Genomic DNA, 19,906 nt, shown 5'->3' with positions numbered 1-19,906 from the left:
CAGCATTCTACATTAGCAATTCCTCCCTATTATTACAAGTCATCCACTCTTGATCTGAACTAATTACATATTCATGTACCATTTATTTTTTTTATTTTTCCCAAGCCGCTCGTTTGCGATGCTCGCTCCGCTGGGGTTCTCAAACTTTGCTTTTCGCCGACAGCGGAGCCCTCGTACAGATGGAGGGCTAAGCCGCGGGATCTCTGCTCGCTGGAGACAGGAAATGATCTCCAGTGTGGCTGATATATTACCAGGTGGCGTGTGAGTGAGAATATTAAAACATTGCTGAAGGTCACTCGATGGTAACGGAGATGTGAAGAGGCAGATCTAAACTTTGGGATCCGTAGAAATGGAAACTGGACAACCTGGGCAGAATTGTCCAGGTTATCTTGATTATAATCAAACTTGCGTTAACATCAAACAATATTAAGAAGTTGAGCATGAATGGGAACACCGCACATCAAGATATCTAGCAGCCTGTGTAGCACGTCCTTTGGAATTTGCTTCTTTTGACTATTTTTAAAGGCAGCCACGTCTAAAAGGTTTGTGGTGGCAGATTTCAAAGCTGCCAAAGACGTCCGAAATATCTAACTAAGATTTGTCTAACTGCTAAATCCATAAATAAAATATTAAAATATGATTAAATGATCCCGTTAATTATCCCCATGATGCAGAAATCGATATTGATTGCAAAGTTTGATATATAATCAGAAGATCTTCCATCTACTCTCACAAAACTTCGCATAACTTGAGAGAATTATGAAAAAATAAATAAAAGGACATGTGAATAATTTTAATGTGTGTGCGTGTGTTTCAACAGATTTCCGGGCGAGACAAATTGATGTTCATATCCATATATTTTATATAATGTATATCAAACTAAAACTAATACAGCATCAAACTTAAAAAGGATCAAGAGAAAAAAAGAAAAACTAATAACAGAAAAGGGAGAGGGGGGAGGGGGGGGGGGAGAGACTGCAGATGCTGCAGGCGTCCCGTCACGTCTCATCCTCGCGGCAGACGGCGGACGGAGGGATGCAGGGGGTGGAAGAAAGGACAGAAAGTGGAGTTTGGGACGGTTAAGGGAGGAAATACAGGTGGAGGCGACACCACCCTGACTTCGGCCAGGCAACGTCTTTTCTTGCCATTTATTTAATTAAATTTTTTCTTCTTCTTTTTTCGCATTTTTGGGGATTTCAAACACACACAAAAAAACATGTTCTAAAAAAAGCAGCCTTGGTGTGTTGAATATGGACACAAGGGGAAGGAGTCCATGTTTTCTTTTTTTTTGTGTGAAAGATTTGTCTTCTCAGTCTCTGGATTCTGTTATCGTACTGATTCATGTCGTCGGGAAACGTGAACTGGTGGAGCGTGGGGGAGAGAGAGAGAGAGAGAGAGAGAATGAGAGACAGAGAGAGACAGAGACAGAGAGAGAGAGAGAGATGGGGAGGCGAATGTTTGGCTGTGTGCTTGTGATACTGTCTTTGCTCCTCTGTGCAACACGTGCACACTGGGCATTCATGTGCCACGACCAGGCCGAGGGCAGAGAAGCTTATTTGCACTTGTGTGTCACTGGACGTGCATGCCAGTGTGTTTATGTACGTCTTGAGAGGATTGGTTTCATGTATGTGTGTGTGTGTCGTGTAGGCCCGGACTGGTGGGGCCCATGCTCGGTGACTAGTGTGTATCCAGCCAGTTCTTCAGTCAGTCGGTCCTCTCAGCGATCAGAGGGCCAGTTCCTATTCTTTACCCTCCAGGAAAAGCGTCTCCTGCGGAAACAACTTGGCCTCCAGCAGAGTCGACCCGGAACCCAGCTGGGTGATCTGAGAAGTGACAAGGTGTAAGGGGGGGGGGGAGAATATATCAGACCGCTGGCAATCAAATGTCTTAATACTAAGGCTGTAACTAATGATCAGTTTTATCATCAAGTAATCTGACATGTATTTGTCTCAATTAACCGATTAGTCATAATCATTCCGTCAATACATATCTGAAAATGGTACAAAAATCACAACTTCCCAGACGTCAAAATGTCATAATCAAATTGATTGATTGGTTTAATTAACCAAATAAAAACAAAAAAATATTTGAATGTACAATGGTATAAAACAGAAAAGCAGCCGCTCCTCACAATTGAGGAAGAATAACCAGCAAATGTTTTTTTTATTTTTAATCCATCACGTGCGTTTCCTCCATGCTACATTGTCCTCCTGTGTCGGCCTGCCACATCGAGCTTCTGAAGAAGAAGATATTTGAACCAAAGTGCTTCGCAAAGTGGACAGCAACAATACGGTGAGCTCTACGTGCCTATGACACACAAGCAGGTTTGCAATCTGTGGTTTATTCCTAAAATATTTACTTCTTAAATGTATCCATATCAGAGCGGACGGGACCTCAGTCATTCTGCAATAATGAAGTCCTTTCACGATGCTCTCACCATACGCCCTCAGTCCAGACGGGAGAACAGTGTCGCTTCACTGCAGAGTTCACTGAATGAGTGTGTGTGTGTGTGTGTTATTATAACACCATGTTTAAAGGCAGTAATCTGAGCATCTAGAGCTTCGTTTCCCTAAGAGGGCAATCAGGTTTGTTTTCTTAAAAAGGCTCCAATCCAGAACCAACCGATGAGCGCTACAGGACAGGAGAATGTGTCAAATCTGGTGTGTGTTTGTGTGTGAGAGAGAGAGAGAGAGAGAGTGAGAGTGATAGAGGGGTGGTGATTCAGAGGAGAACTGTGTGTATCTGATGCCTGATTAGAGCGGTGACAAAGGTCAAACAGAAACGTAGCGGAGAGAAACATTTGCATGCGTTGAATGCTCTGCACGACAGCTATTGTCTAAAAGCAGAGGAATAACGCAGTACCACCCACAACGGAGGGGATGGAGTTAGCTGACATGAAGGGGGTCTGACCTATGTTTTCCTCTTAGCTTATGTGAGCTAATCACTGGAGGGGTTGTGTTACATCGGGCCAATCTAACACCTGGGCTGAACGGGCGAGGTGGTGTGACACCGAGATGCGTCCAGGGCTTATCTGATGACTGCTGCGTCAGCCCCTCTGATTAGGGCTCCTATTCTAACCTCACAGTGGGATAATTAACCAGCTCCCTGTACCTGCTGTAGAAGGTCGGGGGGGGGGGGCACGCTTGGTAAGGGTCGACCTCACAACAAGCAGAGTGATGGGTCTGAGACGGACACGTGAACTCTGACCGTGAGCTGAACCACACCGTCACCGACAACCACCTCCCGCAGCCTGTGTGACCAGTGACCTCACCATCAGGTATTGCAAATAAAGCTTTATTCACAAATAAAATAAAGATCTAACTGGGTTTTGGTTATTTAATTTCTTAAGCTCCTGAGAAGAATTTACGAGATCTCAAATCATCTCAAACAATGGCGATGAGCAGTGAGTCCACATTCACTCCTAAATACCTTCTAGCTGAGGCAGAAAGCATTGAAATGAGTAAACGCCAAACAAATAGAAAAACAATCTTCACATTTAAACATGTGTGAACTACAACGTCTGTAAAACTAGAAGGTGTTTCAGGACTGAGAAAAGAGTGAGAAGAGAGGAGAAAGGAAGCGAGTAAAAGAGGGGAAGGGGATGAGGACATATCAGCATCAGACAACCTATCCATCTCCCTCGGGTGTCTGTAAATGTCGGCAGTCTTTGACTCCGTGTGTTTCATCTCCTTGTCCTCATTTCAACGTGTCATTTAGACTCCTGACTTTTCAGCGGGGTCCCTAGGAGCCCGGCGGGTGGCAGGGAGGGGTTGCCACGTCAACCTTATGCCCCTCACCCAGTCAGCACAGCAGGGAGGGAGATGCCATGAAGAGAGGTAAAATGGTGTGCGTCTCTTTAGTGTGTGTGTGTGTGTGTGTGTTTGCCTCAAACAGATTCCTTCCCGGCAGTGTGGAGAACGACAAACAGGGCCGGTGCGTTTCTTTTTCCCACCTCGGGAGCAGCGCGTCGCAAATGGCTGCCATGCTAATGAACCCGACAGGCTGTTATGACACCACAGCATCAGGTAGGAGTAAATGAGGCTTTGGGGTGGAGCAGGTGTGTGTGCAGACGTGTGTCTGTGGTCTACATATAAGCCTGGGTGCGTGTGTGTGTGTGTGTGTTTTTGTGTGTGTGTGTGTGTTCGTCGTGAATTCAGGATGAGAGTTTGTGCTCGTGAGGTGCACCAGGGAGAAACCATGGGGGGAGAGCAGCATCTGACTCTCAAAAGGAAAGTAGGGAAACAAGATGCCACACTGACACAGGAGACGGGCGCCATCGGTGATTGTTTACATTGTTATCCAATTAACAGACCATAAGCATGGAGGCATCTGTCAACAAACAAAGCTGTTGTTTTTCCTCTGCTCTGCCTAAGCCATTTTCTCTCCTCCTGTGCCTACACAGCCATGCATGCATACATACATACATGCATACGTACATGCATACGTACATAAGACAGACACAATCTAGCTCTCTGCTTTGCAGTTTGTTTTTAACCACGAGTCAATATAATTTTCATCCGCCAATTTAGATCAAATCAATCTGCAAAATTAGGGACCGACTATTTTAAAAAGATGAAATTAATTTGCAAAAGATTTTCCTCCCTCTCGAAGAAAAAGGTTTTTCCATAAGTTAATTAAAAGTAAACAAATGAACAGAATAAATACTCAATTGAACAAAAGCAAAAGAGGTTATACAATATCTAGAGGCTCAGCATAAAAATAAAAAAAAAGCCAAATTTTAAAACGGGAATTAATTAAAAACACAGATGGTGCTTCTCGGCAATCTTTGATATTTTGTCTTTACTTTCCTGTGGAAAAAAAATGTATGACATAAAATAATCGGCTTATATCAACCCTGTGTATTTGGCAGTATCAAATAGCAGATCTCAATGGTCAAAACCACAGAATCATCACGTAACGTGTAGTTTTAAATAAATACCATTACTGTGAGGCACTTGATTAAAATGAATAAAATACACTAACAGAGGAGGCGACACTAAGCAATGCTGAGCCGCGAAAGAAAAGAAAGGGAAAATAAACACAGGCCCTCAAGATGTCCGTTTCCAACATAATCAAACGTGCAGCTGAAATAACGCATTTTTAATGAAGCCATTACAGGCCCTACTATGTTAATTAAAACCAAATAACGTGTCTGTTTTAAACTAGTGTTGTCAAGTGTTTATTTGGCCAATTACAAAAGCAGTGGGAGATCATTATCTGCTGCCAGGAGCGTTGACAGCACGTAGCGCCGGGGCGTGAACAGAAAAGAACAGACCAGAATGCGGTACTTCAAAGGAAGAAATGCACCGCACAGACCGGAGGGGGGGGGGGGGAACAGAAAAAACTGGGAATGGGGAAGAAGAAGAGAAAAGGCGCCAGAGGAGAGAAAATACAGAAATAAGATTGAATAGTTTATGCTTTAAAAATATATATATTTAAAGGGTATTTGTTAAAGGGGTAAAGAATAAAGGGATTTAAGAGGGGCGGGGGAGGGAGGGAGGGAGCGAGAGAGAGAGAGAAGGCATATGGAGGATACAAAGGCTGGAGAACAAAACAAAAGTATAATTGAGCAGGGAGGTAGAGAGGTAGGGGGAGAAGGAAAGAGGAGGGAAAAGAGAGACGGAGGGAGCGAAAGCTAGGAGGCAGAGGAGCAGGAGAGGGTGGACATTGATGAAGGAGTTGAGATCCTGAGAGTTAAACTCAGACTTTAACATCACAAATGTTAATGCAACACATATTTCGAATAATAAATGCTACCTGCTACGGCTTTTCCACAATTTTTTTTAATTTTTTATTCTTAAAATGTGTCCTTGAAAAATTCCAGAATCTATGAATATGCAAAAAATAAAATGTGTTGTACACGAGAGGTCTCTTACTTATAAGCTTATGTGCACAATTGGCTCACAAAGTAGCCGTAATGTCGCTAATTCATCGCGTACGTCAAACGTCTTAAACGGCCTTCTGGTGTCGAACTCGCGCTTGCAGAACCGAGCTCAAACATCCAAGTGAAGTATCAATAAGCAAAGCGCGATTCTGAGCCGAGATCACGGAGATACTGGCCCGCGTGTCCTCGTGCACGAAGCCACACTTCACATCCGCGCCCAGAGAGGAAGCGGCGAGCTCGACGCTGCGGGTTGGCGTCATGTGGAAAGAATATTACGAGAACGGTCCTGCTGGAAGAAACTTTTTTTTTCCCGGCTTAGAAAATAAACCGCCGCAGTTCTCCATGTGAATACGATTCTTTCATGATAGCGGGACAAGAAAAACTAAACATACCAGCATAACAGATGTAAAATCTATTTCAGTACAATGCTCAGCCTCTTCTGTGCCACTGTTTATTTGTCCTGCATCTCAGGTTTTGTCTCAGAATCATCCGGTCCAGATCTGGAAGACCAATTAAGAGAAGGTGACATGGAGTACAGTATCACAGTGACCAAACTAATACGCAGGTTCGACAGTGTTTGGGTGTCGATGAGCGGCCGGGCAGGAAGAGCCGACAGCCCATTACTATCCCGGCAGTCTAAACATGCTCACAGCGAGCCGGGGGGAGAAGACGTCGGGCCTTTCAGCGGCGGCTTGTGCTCAACAAGTATCCACGAAACGGGAGGAAATTCTTGAATGGAGAGCTGAAAACTGAAACACTAAAAGTCTCCCCCTCCTTCCTCAAACTCGCTGACAGTCATAGAATCGGAGAAAGGGTTAGCTCCCTGAGCACGGCTAAGCCTAGTACAAATGATGCCAGTGTAAGGCCTGCTGTAGTGCTGAAGAGATAAGCCACTGATACCAAATGTTGGGGAACAGACTGAGTCCAAAAACTGGAGACTAATAGACACTTATCGGCGGACAAAACCCCAAAACGTGACTCAAAGATGGGATTTGACTGATGTTTTGCCTTGAAGTGTCAAAATATGATTTACAAAAGTGTGACTACAGCCGAGTGACCAGATGTACAGCCCTTATTCACGCGTCAATAATGTTGTCGCGGAAGCCGAAATCATGCAACGCAACTTGAGCAAATCCACTAATTTGTGTGGCGGCTGAATGTATGGAAATGGAATAAGGCGAAGGATCGCGAGGAGGGGAATAGCAGAAGAAAGAGTGACACTGCACAAAGCTGCTGAAAACTACAAAAGGGAAAGAAGGTTTCAACAGTTGTGCAGCATTACAAATGCAATAGTGGTCTATCCTCTATCCTCTGATCCTGGCAGAGCAACAGTGAGAGCGTCTGGACGGGATGGAGGCTTTCTCTGCTCCCTCTCATTTAATTACAACACAGAGCTGCAGGATTAGACAGGGGCCTGTGTTCACAGCCTCATACTGGCACTCCGACTGAGCTGCTTCTCTGCTCCCTTTCCCCAAATCTCTCGCCTTTCCCTTTTCTGGAATTATCTCCCATCTTCTTCTTTTTTAATAAACTTCCACACTTGTCTTCTCTATCCTTTTCCCTTTCAGACTGTTTCTCTGATTAAATCTTTTCTTTGTTTAAGCTTTTGTCTTCTCTGTTCTCTTTTTCGACTAGTTCCGCAGTCGCCATCCCCTCCTCGCTTCTCTACCCCTCTAATCCTCCCATCCTGTTTTTGCCGGAATTTCATCTGCGATGCAGACACATCTTTATCTCTGTCTCAAACACATGTTTACTCTTGATTATAAAGAGACAACTGTGAATCCTTTAAGTGACAAAGTTGTGAGCGGGGCATGTGTTTGCTTGAAAATATTTGTGCATGCGTTGAAGTGTGTGATTGTGACGAAATGAAGAGTGTGAGCTACGCGTTAATGTGTGTGTTAGTTTGAGGTGTTTGTGCCCCAGCGGTCTCTACAGACTACGATGGCACACTGCCTGGGCAAGCCTACACACACACACACACCTCTACACAACCAACACCACCCACCCCTCCACAAGCACTCCTCTCTTGATTAATGGAAATCCCATTTTTGTTTCCAGCAGCATGGCTAATTAAACTGGTAGTTAAAACAGAGCTCATTAGCTCTCTGCCACCGCGCGCGGCGGCTCGGCCCTCTAATGACTGCTTGTAGATGGCTGAGTGCTGCCGGGCGTCAGCAGTCGAGCCACAGAGAATACTACTGTTAGTGCTGACAACTGTATCCTAACGCACTCATAGGGTACTGTATTCACAATGGACTGATACTAATTAATTCTCAGAATAATACATGTGCGCAGGTGGATGGATAAACAGTGGGCGTAGCTCGCTCCCTCACAGGTACGAGTAAACAAAAACGCAGCGGCACACGGGAGCTGCGGCGGGGCACAAAAAAGAACGAAAAACCAGAATAAATCAGGACGCAACAGATCGCCTTAGCCATCGTCCCTGCTGCTCCGCACCCACAGCCGCCGACTGGGGTTCAGTCTGGGGCGCGAACGGGAAAGCCAATTACAGCGGTGGATCTCTCCGGCAGCGACGTTCGCTGTAGCCGAGGACACTTCATAAGCCGCTGCAGCGAGGACACATTTAGCACTTGTGTTGGCAGAGAGCCGTTATGAGAGACAGCGGAGCCAGATGTCTGATAACTATGACATCATTCGCTCTCCACTGGCGACCGGAACAGCTCACATGTGTTGTTGGTCTCAAAGCCCTTTCATGTGCTGGTTGTTTTGGTGTTTTCTAAGTCAGAGAAGGAAGGCGCAACACTCACATTTTTACGAGGGAAGGTGGTGAGGAGCTTGAACTCTTCGAAGGGGTATCCCTTGGAGGCCACGAAGTCGAAGAGGACCTGAAGCTTACAGCTGCCCAGGAAACGCCTTTCCAGAAACTCGCCACTCGGTGTGCGGATGCGCAGTTTGCTGATTTGCTCCACCGCGTCCTCGTCGGGCTCCGGCGGGAGGGCCTGCTCCAGGGACAAGCGGATGGCCTGCAAGAATTTTACTTTGGTCAGTACGGCACGTCGACAACTGTCAACACCTCATAATGATGAGTGTAAAAGGCCAGATTTCTATCAGGCAAATGGCGTAATTGTTTAAAGGTAAACATCAATACAAGCCTCCTCCACGCTCACTTCACAAAAAGATGCAGACTATTCCATGAAAACAAATACATGAACATGATAAGAGGAAATGAAAGGAGTAAAAAAATTAAATAGTGATTCACTGTGTTGATTGAAGGCAGAGGTGTTTACATACAGGTGCTGGTGAGGTGCAGCTGTCATTACTTGCTGCTGCAATTCTTTTTTCCGTTTTATTTTTTCCAGCCTACGAGCATAATAAAGTCTGGACAGCAGATCATTTTACAGTTTGTGACCGCAAAGTGAGCAGGAGTAATATTACGACAGGGTGGAAAAATAAAGAGTTACTCGGTAAAATTATAAAGAATTGTGGATAATTTACTAAAGTGGGGAAAAGATAAGATATTCCTTTATTAGTCCCACAGTGGGGAAATTTCAGGATCACAGTAGCGAGTGCACATTAGAGCATTAATACAAATAAAAGATAAAAAATAAAACACAAAACTAAATACTAAAATACTAAATATACAGAGGAAACCAAATATATACACAAGGCAGTGACCAAAGTGAATTTCCAGCAGGTTAAAGTGTCCAGGGAAATAAAGTGCTGAGTGTGCCAAGATCTCCAGCGATCTACTGCAGTTTGGATGAATGCTTTCCTGATTAAAACATCTGCATTAAAAAATATACCTGTAAAAGACACATGTTCAGAACATCTATTGAAAAATTGGAGTAGAGGAAGGAACCATAGTTAAAGTCCTCTGTAATATAATTACAAAAAAATAATCTGAGATTCAATAAAGTGCAACATCAAAAATGACCCCGTGGTTCTCCACTTGTTGAAATTCCACAGTAACGCTGGCGGTTCTGAAGACGACGACACACGATCCAAAACACGTGTGAAAGACGAGCCGAGAAGCTGCTGCCGCAGTCCGATTGCAGAACCGTTGCCTCACATTAATTAAAGGATATTCTAGTGCTGAGAATGTTATTGAATTAGTTGCCCTGTGCATCACCCTGTTCCCTACAGCCTGGTGTGGCTCAGAAGGTTGCCAAGTAGCATGTCAGCGTTTTACAAACAGCCCAGTGTGTGCCGGCTGCTTCCTGCTTCCTTGCCTCAGTCTCAACACCAGTGTAATATCAGCGTCGCCCACCGAAAGATTCAAGTCTCGTTTCTCAAGAGCTGATTTTAAGAACACTACATTTGGTGATACAGTCGACCCCAGAGCGAGAGCGCCTCCGAGCACAACGGCAACCATCACATCAGGAATCAGCTCTCCTGCGTTTCAAAAATCGCGCTTCAGCTGCTCCCCGTAGCCCCTCTCCTCTCGGCTCCTTCCCCGTCGCCTCCCTCCTCGCCTCCCTCCCCCGCCTTGTTGTTCCTGTTTGGCCAGCCGGGGAGCATATGCTGTGACAACACGCCCCAGCTTTATTTACAAACCATAATGCAATTATATTTCATAAGAGTGTACAACAGTAGCTCATTAGCAGCTTCTGGTGTTGGGTGGGCAGGGTAGCGCGCGTGCCGCTCCACCGTCAGCTCCCTCAGGTATAAGAGCTGATGCTGACTGAGTTAAAGGGGCCCCCGGGGGCAGACTGGCACACAGATACACACATAATAGACAGGCGTGTGTGTGTGTGGTGGTGGGGGACGTACACATGCAGACAGCAACTCGACCACAAACGCAAGCACAAACACCCACACGGGTAAGGGGTAGCGTCCCTCTAGAAACCACAGGACACACGTCCGGTCGAGCCTCGGGCCCGGGCTGCTCCACACAAACAATCAGGAGCATCGACCCGTCCATTTATCTGCCTCTCCAGCGCCGCTCGGCTCACCACAGAAAGCAAACAGACGACGGGCGGGGGGAAAGAGGTGCACCCGACAGCCGCACAACTGTATGCTAAGATCCCTGAAGGAGGTAAATAATAAAGTCAACCTACACAGGTGCATGCACATACACCCCACCTCAATTCACCAGCTCCTACCTTCATCTCACTCTTCTTTGCACAAAGGCACAGAATCTCAGAGAAAGCATTCCCACTAGCATTCCCCGCTCTCTGGGGCAACCGATGTTTTTGTTATGTCTGAAGTTTCTGTTATATACACGACTAGACGACGACGACGACAGGAAACTCAACAGAAAACTGTAATCAAGAAGAAAATAATATCTGGAGTCCAGAGGTACTGTTGACACAGTGCACTCTAGACCATCTCAGCTTGAAGAGTTGTTAAGTGCAACAACATTACAATATTATGTAAAATTATGGTAAAACAATAAAACCTGTATTGATCTGTATTTAAGGATATTATAAGTCTGTAGATGCCTGTGTGAACTGTTGATAAAGCATCTTTTGTAATGTAAATGCTCAAATAAAACAATGACTTGTTTACCTGAATATATAAATGCAAATAAAAGGTAATTCTTGTATACAATATACATTTCTTCGACTATATCTTTTGTAAAAAATATGATGTCTGATTTCAGCTGTTACAAGCGGCTAATGAATTATTAACTTCTTACATTACTGGTATTTAAACTGTTGTTTCCTATGTACAGTATACTGCACATATATTTTCTTTTTCCAACCAAAATGAAGAAATTAAGCAATAAATGTATCATTCAAGAATTAAATCATTAAGTTAGGTAACTGATGACATTGAAACACTTTTAAATGTTTTATAATAATTCCAAATAGGGTTTTTCTTTGTGTATTTATGGACTGTAAAGTAGGCCGAAATAGAAGTACATGAAACAAAATGCAGTTTTGTGTTCCCATTTCAGATTAATTTGAGCTCCTGCTTAACCCTTAACTTATATTTGTCATTGTCTGGGTCCAGCAGCTGCTGTTGGCGCTCATATTTGTGAATATCTCGACTGTAGCACAAACACAACACCAGTATGCGAGCACAGGGGATACCATGGAAACCATTGAGCTTGGGAAAGAGAAAAATGATATAAGTAGGCAACACAGGGCCAAAGTGTCTTTTGTTTGTTTAAATACACAAGCGTGCACACAGAGCTTGGTTAGTGGACTACAGTGGTATAATTAAGAAGGCCCAGGGCTCTTTTGTTGTTGTCTGTTTAACTTAAGTGACAAATAACCTGAGCGAGCTGGGTCACCCAATACCTCCCAGTGCCCCGGGGCTCCCTGCTCTGCTGTTAAGTAAACAACATTCAGCGGGACCACACTGTATGACAATAGACTGTATTACAACATTGGTGCCATCCTCACAGCCAATTATTGTTTTTCCTGCATGCGTGACAGTGTGCGTGTCTGCCCCTGTGTGAGTGTGTGTGTGTGTTTGCCCCCTCTTAACATACAATAATTGTTTTCAAGTGAATATGTGTGTTTGCTTAGGTTGTGTTTGTGCACAAGCCCGTGTACATGAATTGCCTCATTCTTTTGTCCACTTGGGTTTCAATATGAGGCTGTGTGCTGCTCCAGTGTAAAGCAGTCAAACAGAACAATAACTGTGTGCATGTAAAGGTGACATTAACAGGGACGTGCCTCACTGTAATTAGAATATTTTATTCTTCGGAGATGGCCGCATGCCTGTTCACCCACTCTACGCACGCTTCACTGACTGGCAGGCTTCACCCAAAACCGCAATCTAATTGAGTGATTACTGTGAGGCGAGGCAAAAAAAAGAAAAAAGAAACGACAAAAACGACAGCACAAAGGCACAATCACCATGCGCTGGCAGAACATATCCTGGTTCAGCATCGCACTGATCCAGTTGGATTATTAACTTCGGTAACTTGGGTAATGCGGGTTGATGTATGTATGTATGGCTGTTGTCCTCACCTCCTTCTCGTCCTCCTGCTCCTTTCTCATCCGCTCCACACGAACCTGCTCGGCCTCTTCTTTCTCTTGGGCTTCTCTCTGAACAAAGAAAAAAATAAAAGGAATTGATTTAGATGGATGCAACGGCAGAATCAAAATCTAAATGTGACTTTGAATGCTGAAGACTGGTACTATGTTTCCCACTGGTTGTCACATTTCCTCTGATTAATTGTTACAGATATCATTGTGACTTATTTTTTTAGACACTCAAGTATCTGAATCTCATAAAATATAATAACATGTCACAAAATCATGTAGGAAATCCAGGCATTCGTAAAGCTGGAATAAGTGTTAATTTAATTGAAATAGGACTCACATTATTCCTTAATTATTTAGAAATGTGCCGCATCATTCTCTATCAAGTGACTAATCTATGAGACGATTAATCGTTTTTTAGCCCTAGTTCATTGTATTTTATTAATATCCGTTTTGTGCTAAATAGCATTAAACTCTAAAAATAAACTCAACACTATTTAACTTTTATTAACACAACTTGGTTAACATTTTAGAAAATAAAGGTGATGCCTGTTTAAGAAAGAAAAGAATTAGTAGAAGTGGTGCTTATGCTTATTGGGTTTAACCTGTAAGTTTCATTTATTATTATTTCCCCATTAGCAATATTCTATACATGCCAGCTCATAATCACAAAACATGACGTACATGAGCTGGCTACTAGACCACATCCAACGCAGAGCGCATTCATTCAAGTGGATCATTTGTTTAATTTTTCTAAATACCTTTTTACGGTCAGCCTCTAAAGACACACGGTAGGCCTCGTCCTGTTCCCTCTTCACCGTCTCTCTTGCCTCACGCTCGTCCTGGGTACAGACAAGGAGAAAGAAAGAAAGTGGTTTTTTACATTAACTAACAACATAATAAAAGGACAAAACATGTGCGCTGAGGCGCAGGGTGTGGGAGCCAGAGAGAGCCAAGCAAAAGAAAATGCAGCATGTCAAGTGTGGTAACGTACAAACACCAGGTATGAAAGAGTAGCACCAGAGGGGCTTCATTGTGACCGCGCTGTCATTTACCAGACCCTGAGCCTCTTTTATGTTGCCCCATCTCAGTTTCACCGTCCCTTTCTCTTTCATTCGCTTTGCCTCTCTCTTCCTGTTTGTACAGAGGGAAGGGGACAGGCGGCCCTTCTCTTTCTACCTGCTGTGGCTACAAAGTGTTTTATAAAGACTGGGACTAAATACGAGCGTCCATTGTGTTAACAGTGCACAGCCATTAGTTTTCCATTTTCTGAAGGCCCATGCTGTGTGCCAGCCCGGATATGGCAAAGGAAGCTTATTGTGATGGTCAGAGGGCTACTGTGCAGCTAAGCAGAGGCTGAGCAAAAGGACAGTGTGTATTGTTGTATTCAAACAGAAAATGCAAAGGATACATTTGTGCTTTTGGCCCGCATAATAGATGGACTTTGAAAGGAAACTGTAAAAGAATGGCAGAGGGGGACAAAAGCATCAAAAGTGGCCACCTTCAATAGACTGGCCCCGAGTCACGCAAACAAGGCACACAATAGATCACGTTTGATACCCATTTTGAACTGTTGTAATGTGTTTTCAAATGCACCATCTGTCTTGAATGACCTAATGCGCATGGGAAGCATGATGTGAAACGTTTGCCTACCATGTATCTGCTCAAAAACAATAAGATGGAAAGATCTAATCTTTGGAGGACTTAACAGCTTCTCTACATCTATACATTTTCTTCATATAAATATATATATATTTACACATCTATATATAGAAATATTTATACTCATGTTGGCTACACATGTGCTGTCTGATAGTGGTGCTAATAAACGCCAGTGCTCAGAAGTCAGAAATGCAAGCTGTTGCACATGTAATGTTTGCTCATATAAGACATTTAATAAAACTGCTTTTTGCAACACTTATTTGCTGTTGCCTGTGACGCCTAGAGCTACTTTAATAGAGGCACATTTTTTATGCAATTATTGTTTTTTGTACAGCACATGGGGCTCTGTGACTCACTGTCATGCAGTAACCTCAGCTCAGGTCCTTTCTGTGGACCTTGGATGCTCCTCTGATGTCGAGTTATATTTCCCCAGGGTCCTTCAGTTCCATCGAATACCGAAAGATATGCACGTTCGGTACCTATATCATGCTTGACCATTGCTGAACATTGGTTAGTTTGTCTTCTCATCACATGAAATGCATGTGAAACAACGCGAGTCTGCAAAGCTAAAACACAGACAACCATAGGAATGACCGGCAGGTCAGAAAGCTTGGTTGAAGGCACAATGTGGCTGTCCAGCTGCTCCATTTCCAGACAGGCACAAAAGTCACTGTCAAAGTGGAATGTCTGGGTTGGGTCGGTGTATGTGTTTGTGTCTGACTTTGTCTTTGGAAAGTTGAGGTGGAGGGGAAAAAAAGAGGAAAAATTAAAGAAGAAAGAAGGAAGGGAGCGAGGCAAATTCACCGAAGCCTCAGAGCTGCTACAGTGAAGATGGGATTAGGCCAGTGTCACGGCTGACTTCCCCTTGGCGATGGGATAGGTCCCGTCAGATACAGGCTCTACTAAAATCCTGTGGTTATTAGTACTTATCATGAATAATTACACTGGAACATTACGCTTTCATTATCAATTATACTCTACGCTGTCTTTTTGACATTTTCACAAGCCATTTGTTTCCTTCTGACAGGCCACACCTGGGTAATTATCACACTAGAATACCTTTCAGAAGAGCTTTACTAAACTCTTGTACCATGGCCAAGCCAGTTGTTGCAACGATTATAACTGAAGTGATGACAGCGCAGTAACAAAATAAAACTACTTGGACAGATATGGCAGGTGCCATAATGCAGTTTATAAGAAATAGAAACATGCACAATAATCTTCAACACAATGTTGTGCTTGGCCAAATATGGCTAACCACAACATAATCTCATGTTTTCAAGATGACAAAGAGCATTTGTGCTATTATATTAAAACAATAACAAACTATAGTTTCAATATTCCACAATATTACTGAATGAAGTCAACCTACAATGTAGCGTAGTCAACCAAATCAATGCGCCAGTCTGAATCGGACTGGCTATACAGAATCCTACAGAGTACCGTAAACTGTGAAATAGTGACGGATTTCATGGATAGTCTGCTTAAATTCTTGCTTATTCATTCTGAGATCAGCCAGGTCCTCATTTAAATGGAAGTTGGACTGTATACTTTCTTAAGTTATTGTCTGGCAGCTTGCATTTACCATTAGAGAACATTCACCATTAGAGAACAGAGTATATACCCAAAAAAATGTTGCATTGAAAAAGAAACACTCGTCTTTATCTGAATAAGGTATTGACAAAAGCATCCTTTTGGTATCAGTTCTCGAACTAATGCTGAAAAGAGTGAAATGCTACAAAGTGTGAACCAACAGTACATATCATGAGTCACAGTCTGATCTGACACATGGACGTACTCTGAATACCTCTCTTCTTGTCATTGAGAATGTTTTGATGTGTGACAATCCCCCAAAAAATCCAGAGTATTGTAGCAATAAGAAGAAGAGGTCTAACCCTCAGGGTGTGTGTGTTTGCGTGCCACTGTTCCCATAACTGAAATATTATGACAATCACATCAGCATCATTGGGAGGCTGTTCAGTTGATTGACTGTTCAACTGTTAATATGGCGTGACATCTGACAGATAGATACAAGTAGTTAAAAAAGAGGCACAACAACGTGAGTGAGAGTCTGACGGAGTGTGGGAATAAGAGAGGCGAGGACTTCACAGCTGACACAACACACAGACCAAAACATCTGTATGTGTGACATGTAGATAGATGGACAGGGTCTTATTAATCATCATACATCTTAAATACATGAATTTCGGGATATGTTATAAAAAAGAAAGAAATTGTAAACACTTCAAAGTCTACAACTATACTGTATATTTTGCATTGTGGCCAATTTCTAAACCTCTGACAATAACTTACCACGGATGAAAGAGAAAAATAGAGCTTGAGATAATTACACTAGAAGTCAACGGAGTGAAAACCTGTCCGGACATTTATTCTCTTGTTTGACGTCCCTGAGTAAACACATCAGGAACTGGTTAAAAGGGTCAGGTGAAAGTCTTTGACAGTGAGGGGACCTCCTTGTGATTCGGTCCCAGATTCCCATCTAGGACATGAAAAGAGTCCCACCACTGTTCCCTCAATGGTGTTTGTCCACTTTCTCTGGGAGTAAAAGAGGTAGTTGACAGACACAGAGCTGCACAGTGAGTCGGAGTCCTGTACCTATTCAAAGACGATAGTTGGTACATTAGACTAGAACTAAAGGGGAGTGAGGTGAAGAGGTGAAGTATTCTCTGCTTGTCATCACAAGGATGCCACAGTTTAAGCCGAATTTAAAAGACTCAAATGTGGCCACCAGGGCCTTTGAATGTGGCTTTAGTCACAGGCTAAATCTCAAAGACGCTCGAGAAGCTGAAATCCCCAATAGGAGCAAAGGTTTGCGAGTGGCTCAGGGTTCAGAGTGTTGCTCGAGGACAGTAGGAGCCGGGGATCGAAACACCTCCCTTCTGGTTAAAGAACGACCCGCTCCACTCACCGAGCCACAGACGCCCTGAGGATCATTTAATTTAACCTTCGTCCTACCAGCTCGGGTCATAGCAGATCCAACAGGTATACCTTTTGTCAGATCCTACAGGTGCTTCATTCCATTATTACTTTTTAAAATCAATTTGTTCTTCATGACTCCATATCATTATTTTCTGTTTAAATTAATGTTTGTAAAAATATTAATGCAATACCTATATATTGGGGTCCTGGGGACATAAATCAAAACATACAACCAGTTGCAGCTACGAGATAAAATAGAATAGATAAACAATGTAAAGTACAACACACTGTCAGGGGGGTAGGGACTCTCGCCAGTCATTTTGAAGGATACAGATGCAGCAGACACTAATTTCCTTGTGTGTCTATTTTTGTTTGATAAAATATGCAAATTAAGTTTCCTAAAATAATAATAATATTTGTTCCCCCTTGAGAGAACTAGAAATGTTTTTAGAAGATATTATTTAATTCTGATGGTTGTTTGTGCTGTGGATGGACATGTTTTATGAGAGTTAAACTTACGCAACAATCTATGCATCCACAATATATCTACTTATCCGTATGAGGGTTATAAATCTTTTTAAACAAGTTTTCTATCTTACCTATATCCTAACTTTGACTAATTATTTGAATGCAAACCGGGGCAAAATCATAAATTCTGTCACGCAAAAAAACAAAAACACTTAGAGCAATAAAGGATGAGACCGAGCTCCGAAATGTCTTCATCAGTAATTTAAAGTTGTATGAGATAAGATGAAATGCAGGAAATTGAGCGGGAGGAGGGAAAGGAGAGCGGCGTGGGCTCGCAGTGACCGAGGTCGATGATACAAAGAGCATATGGGCATAGAATCATAACTCAGAGTCCACCAGGAGAGCAAGGGCCTGGTTTATTCCTAGGCTCCTCAGTCAATAGTCCTAGTCTATGAACTGTTGGTAGTTAGTTACTTTTTTAAATAATCCCAAACTTTTCTGACACGTTTAAGAACCGGAGCCAGACGTTTATGTTTCACGGTCACAGGCACCCTGATTGAACTCCAGCTGTACCTCATCTTTGATGTCCTCTTGTTGCTGTGCTGTGAAGATTTCCATTGCTCCCATTAATCTCATCATCAGCTCGTCCACTGTCGTATTGCCTGAAGATAAATAGCGTGTTATTTAATCTTTTTACATAAAATACAGACACATACACAGTAGATGATGTAAAAAAGTTGTAATTACCTTGAATAACATTTAGAACTTCATTGGATGTGCGCTTGCCCATGACTACGAGGAGCAGGGGGAACTGGTCTGTCTTGTATGTCCGTATGGTCTGTGTCACCACACTGCCAAAGTGCCTCGTACACATGGTGAGTAGTCTGCAAGACAAAGAGATCATATTCAAAATCTAATTCATATATATTTTTGGGAGCTAAACATATATTTAAGAACCTGTAATTTAAAGAAAAACAGACAACATGTGTACAACGTAAGGAAAAGGAAGCGCATACTCCAGTTTTTCCAACTTCAGTAGAAAAGAGAAATACACACAACTCGTGGCAGGAAGGACTCTAAAACCAATTCTGCATTTTCCTATTCCATCAGAGTGACATGCTATCTCAATTGGAACCGTAGATGAATTAGTATTCTTCACCAGACACCCAGAATTGATAGGGCAAGAGAGGATTTCTTATTCCATTACAAAGACAGAACTTTTTAAATTAACATTTCAGAGAGGGAAAAGGGTAGCAGGCAGCCGGGGCGCCGCCAAGCTCCCTGTAAATGTCATAATATTAATGAATGGCTATAGACTGAATGCAAATATAGATTAGCTTTTTCTCCCGCCTTTTAATAAGATCTACTTTAATAACTGGTTGGTAAAATAGAGAAGTAATGGAATGATGGAGGGACAACGGGTCAGAGGGAGCAGATAGAAGGGAGGTATGCTGTCGGGGGGGGGGGGTAAGTCATTAAAATATGAAGCCAAAGCGGAGGGAGCAACTTGCAGACTTCTCAAACTGTGAAATATAGTACTTGGGCTCATTGTGGTGCTTTTGGAAAGTAATAATCGTACCAATATGTGTTGAAAATAATAATAACGATAGATGGGAAGATCAGGGAAAGATACAACGACACAGCTTAAAGCAGAACTGAATTTGAGATGTTGGAAAATGACTCAAATGTTCAAATGCTGAACTTTGAGTGACCCCCCCCCCCCCAAGCCTCATCTTGCAATGAAAAAGTGGGGTCTCCGAAATCGTATTGATCATTTCGTCTTGACATTAGTCCCTGCTCAGACCTCGACCCAGGCAGAACATAACAATAGCCGAGAGAGAAACTCTAACCTGTAATGAAAGGCCAGGGAACAATGGACACTAACTTGAAGGGTAACCCAATCTTAAATCTCCCATCAAACACAAGCCAACCTCTCCGAGTTTCTTTCTCAAAACTAAGGATGTCAGTCGACCAGAGTAAAGAAAATAAAATCATCATCCCAACGTAAAAACTACTCTGTAAACACAACATGAACTGGAATCACGACAAATGT

At 43.0% G+C, this 19,906-nt stretch overlaps 1 protein-coding gene across 1 annotated transcript in view; it reads right to left on the bottom strand.

Annotated features, from left to right (window-relative positions):
• Positions 1 to 778: 778 nt before the first annotated feature.
• faf1 (Fas (TNFRSF6) associated factor 1) overlaps positions 779 to 19,906 on the bottom strand; it is a 61,208-nt gene continuing 42,080 nt past the window's right edge. Inside the window, exons 14-19 of the mRNA XM_056414402.1 lie at positions 18,601 to 18,737; positions 18,427 to 18,515; positions 13,545 to 13,625; positions 12,769 to 12,846; positions 8,653 to 8,868; positions 779 to 1,823 (exon numbers count right to left, since the gene is read on the bottom strand). Coding sequence (XP_056270377.1) covers positions 1,740 to 1,823; positions 8,653 to 8,868; positions 12,769 to 12,846; positions 13,545 to 13,625; positions 18,427 to 18,515; positions 18,601 to 18,737 — 685 coding nt within the window. The 3' untranslated portion in view covers positions 779 to 1,739. The remainder of the gene's footprint in view (positions 1,824 to 8,652; positions 8,869 to 12,768; positions 12,847 to 13,544; positions 13,626 to 18,426; positions 18,516 to 18,600; positions 18,738 to 19,906) is intronic.

This window comes from Pseudoliparis swirei, chromosome 5 (genome assembly GCF_029220125.1).
Source record: "Pseudoliparis swirei isolate HS2019 ecotype Mariana Trench chromosome 5, NWPU_hadal_v1, whole genome shotgun sequence".
In the NCBI taxonomy this organism is placed as follows: Eukaryota; Metazoa; Chordata; class Actinopteri; order Perciformes; family Liparidae; genus Pseudoliparis; species Pseudoliparis swirei.
The sequence above is the reverse complement of the archived record's forward strand: the minus strand, read 5'-3'. Positions and strand labels throughout refer to the sequence as shown.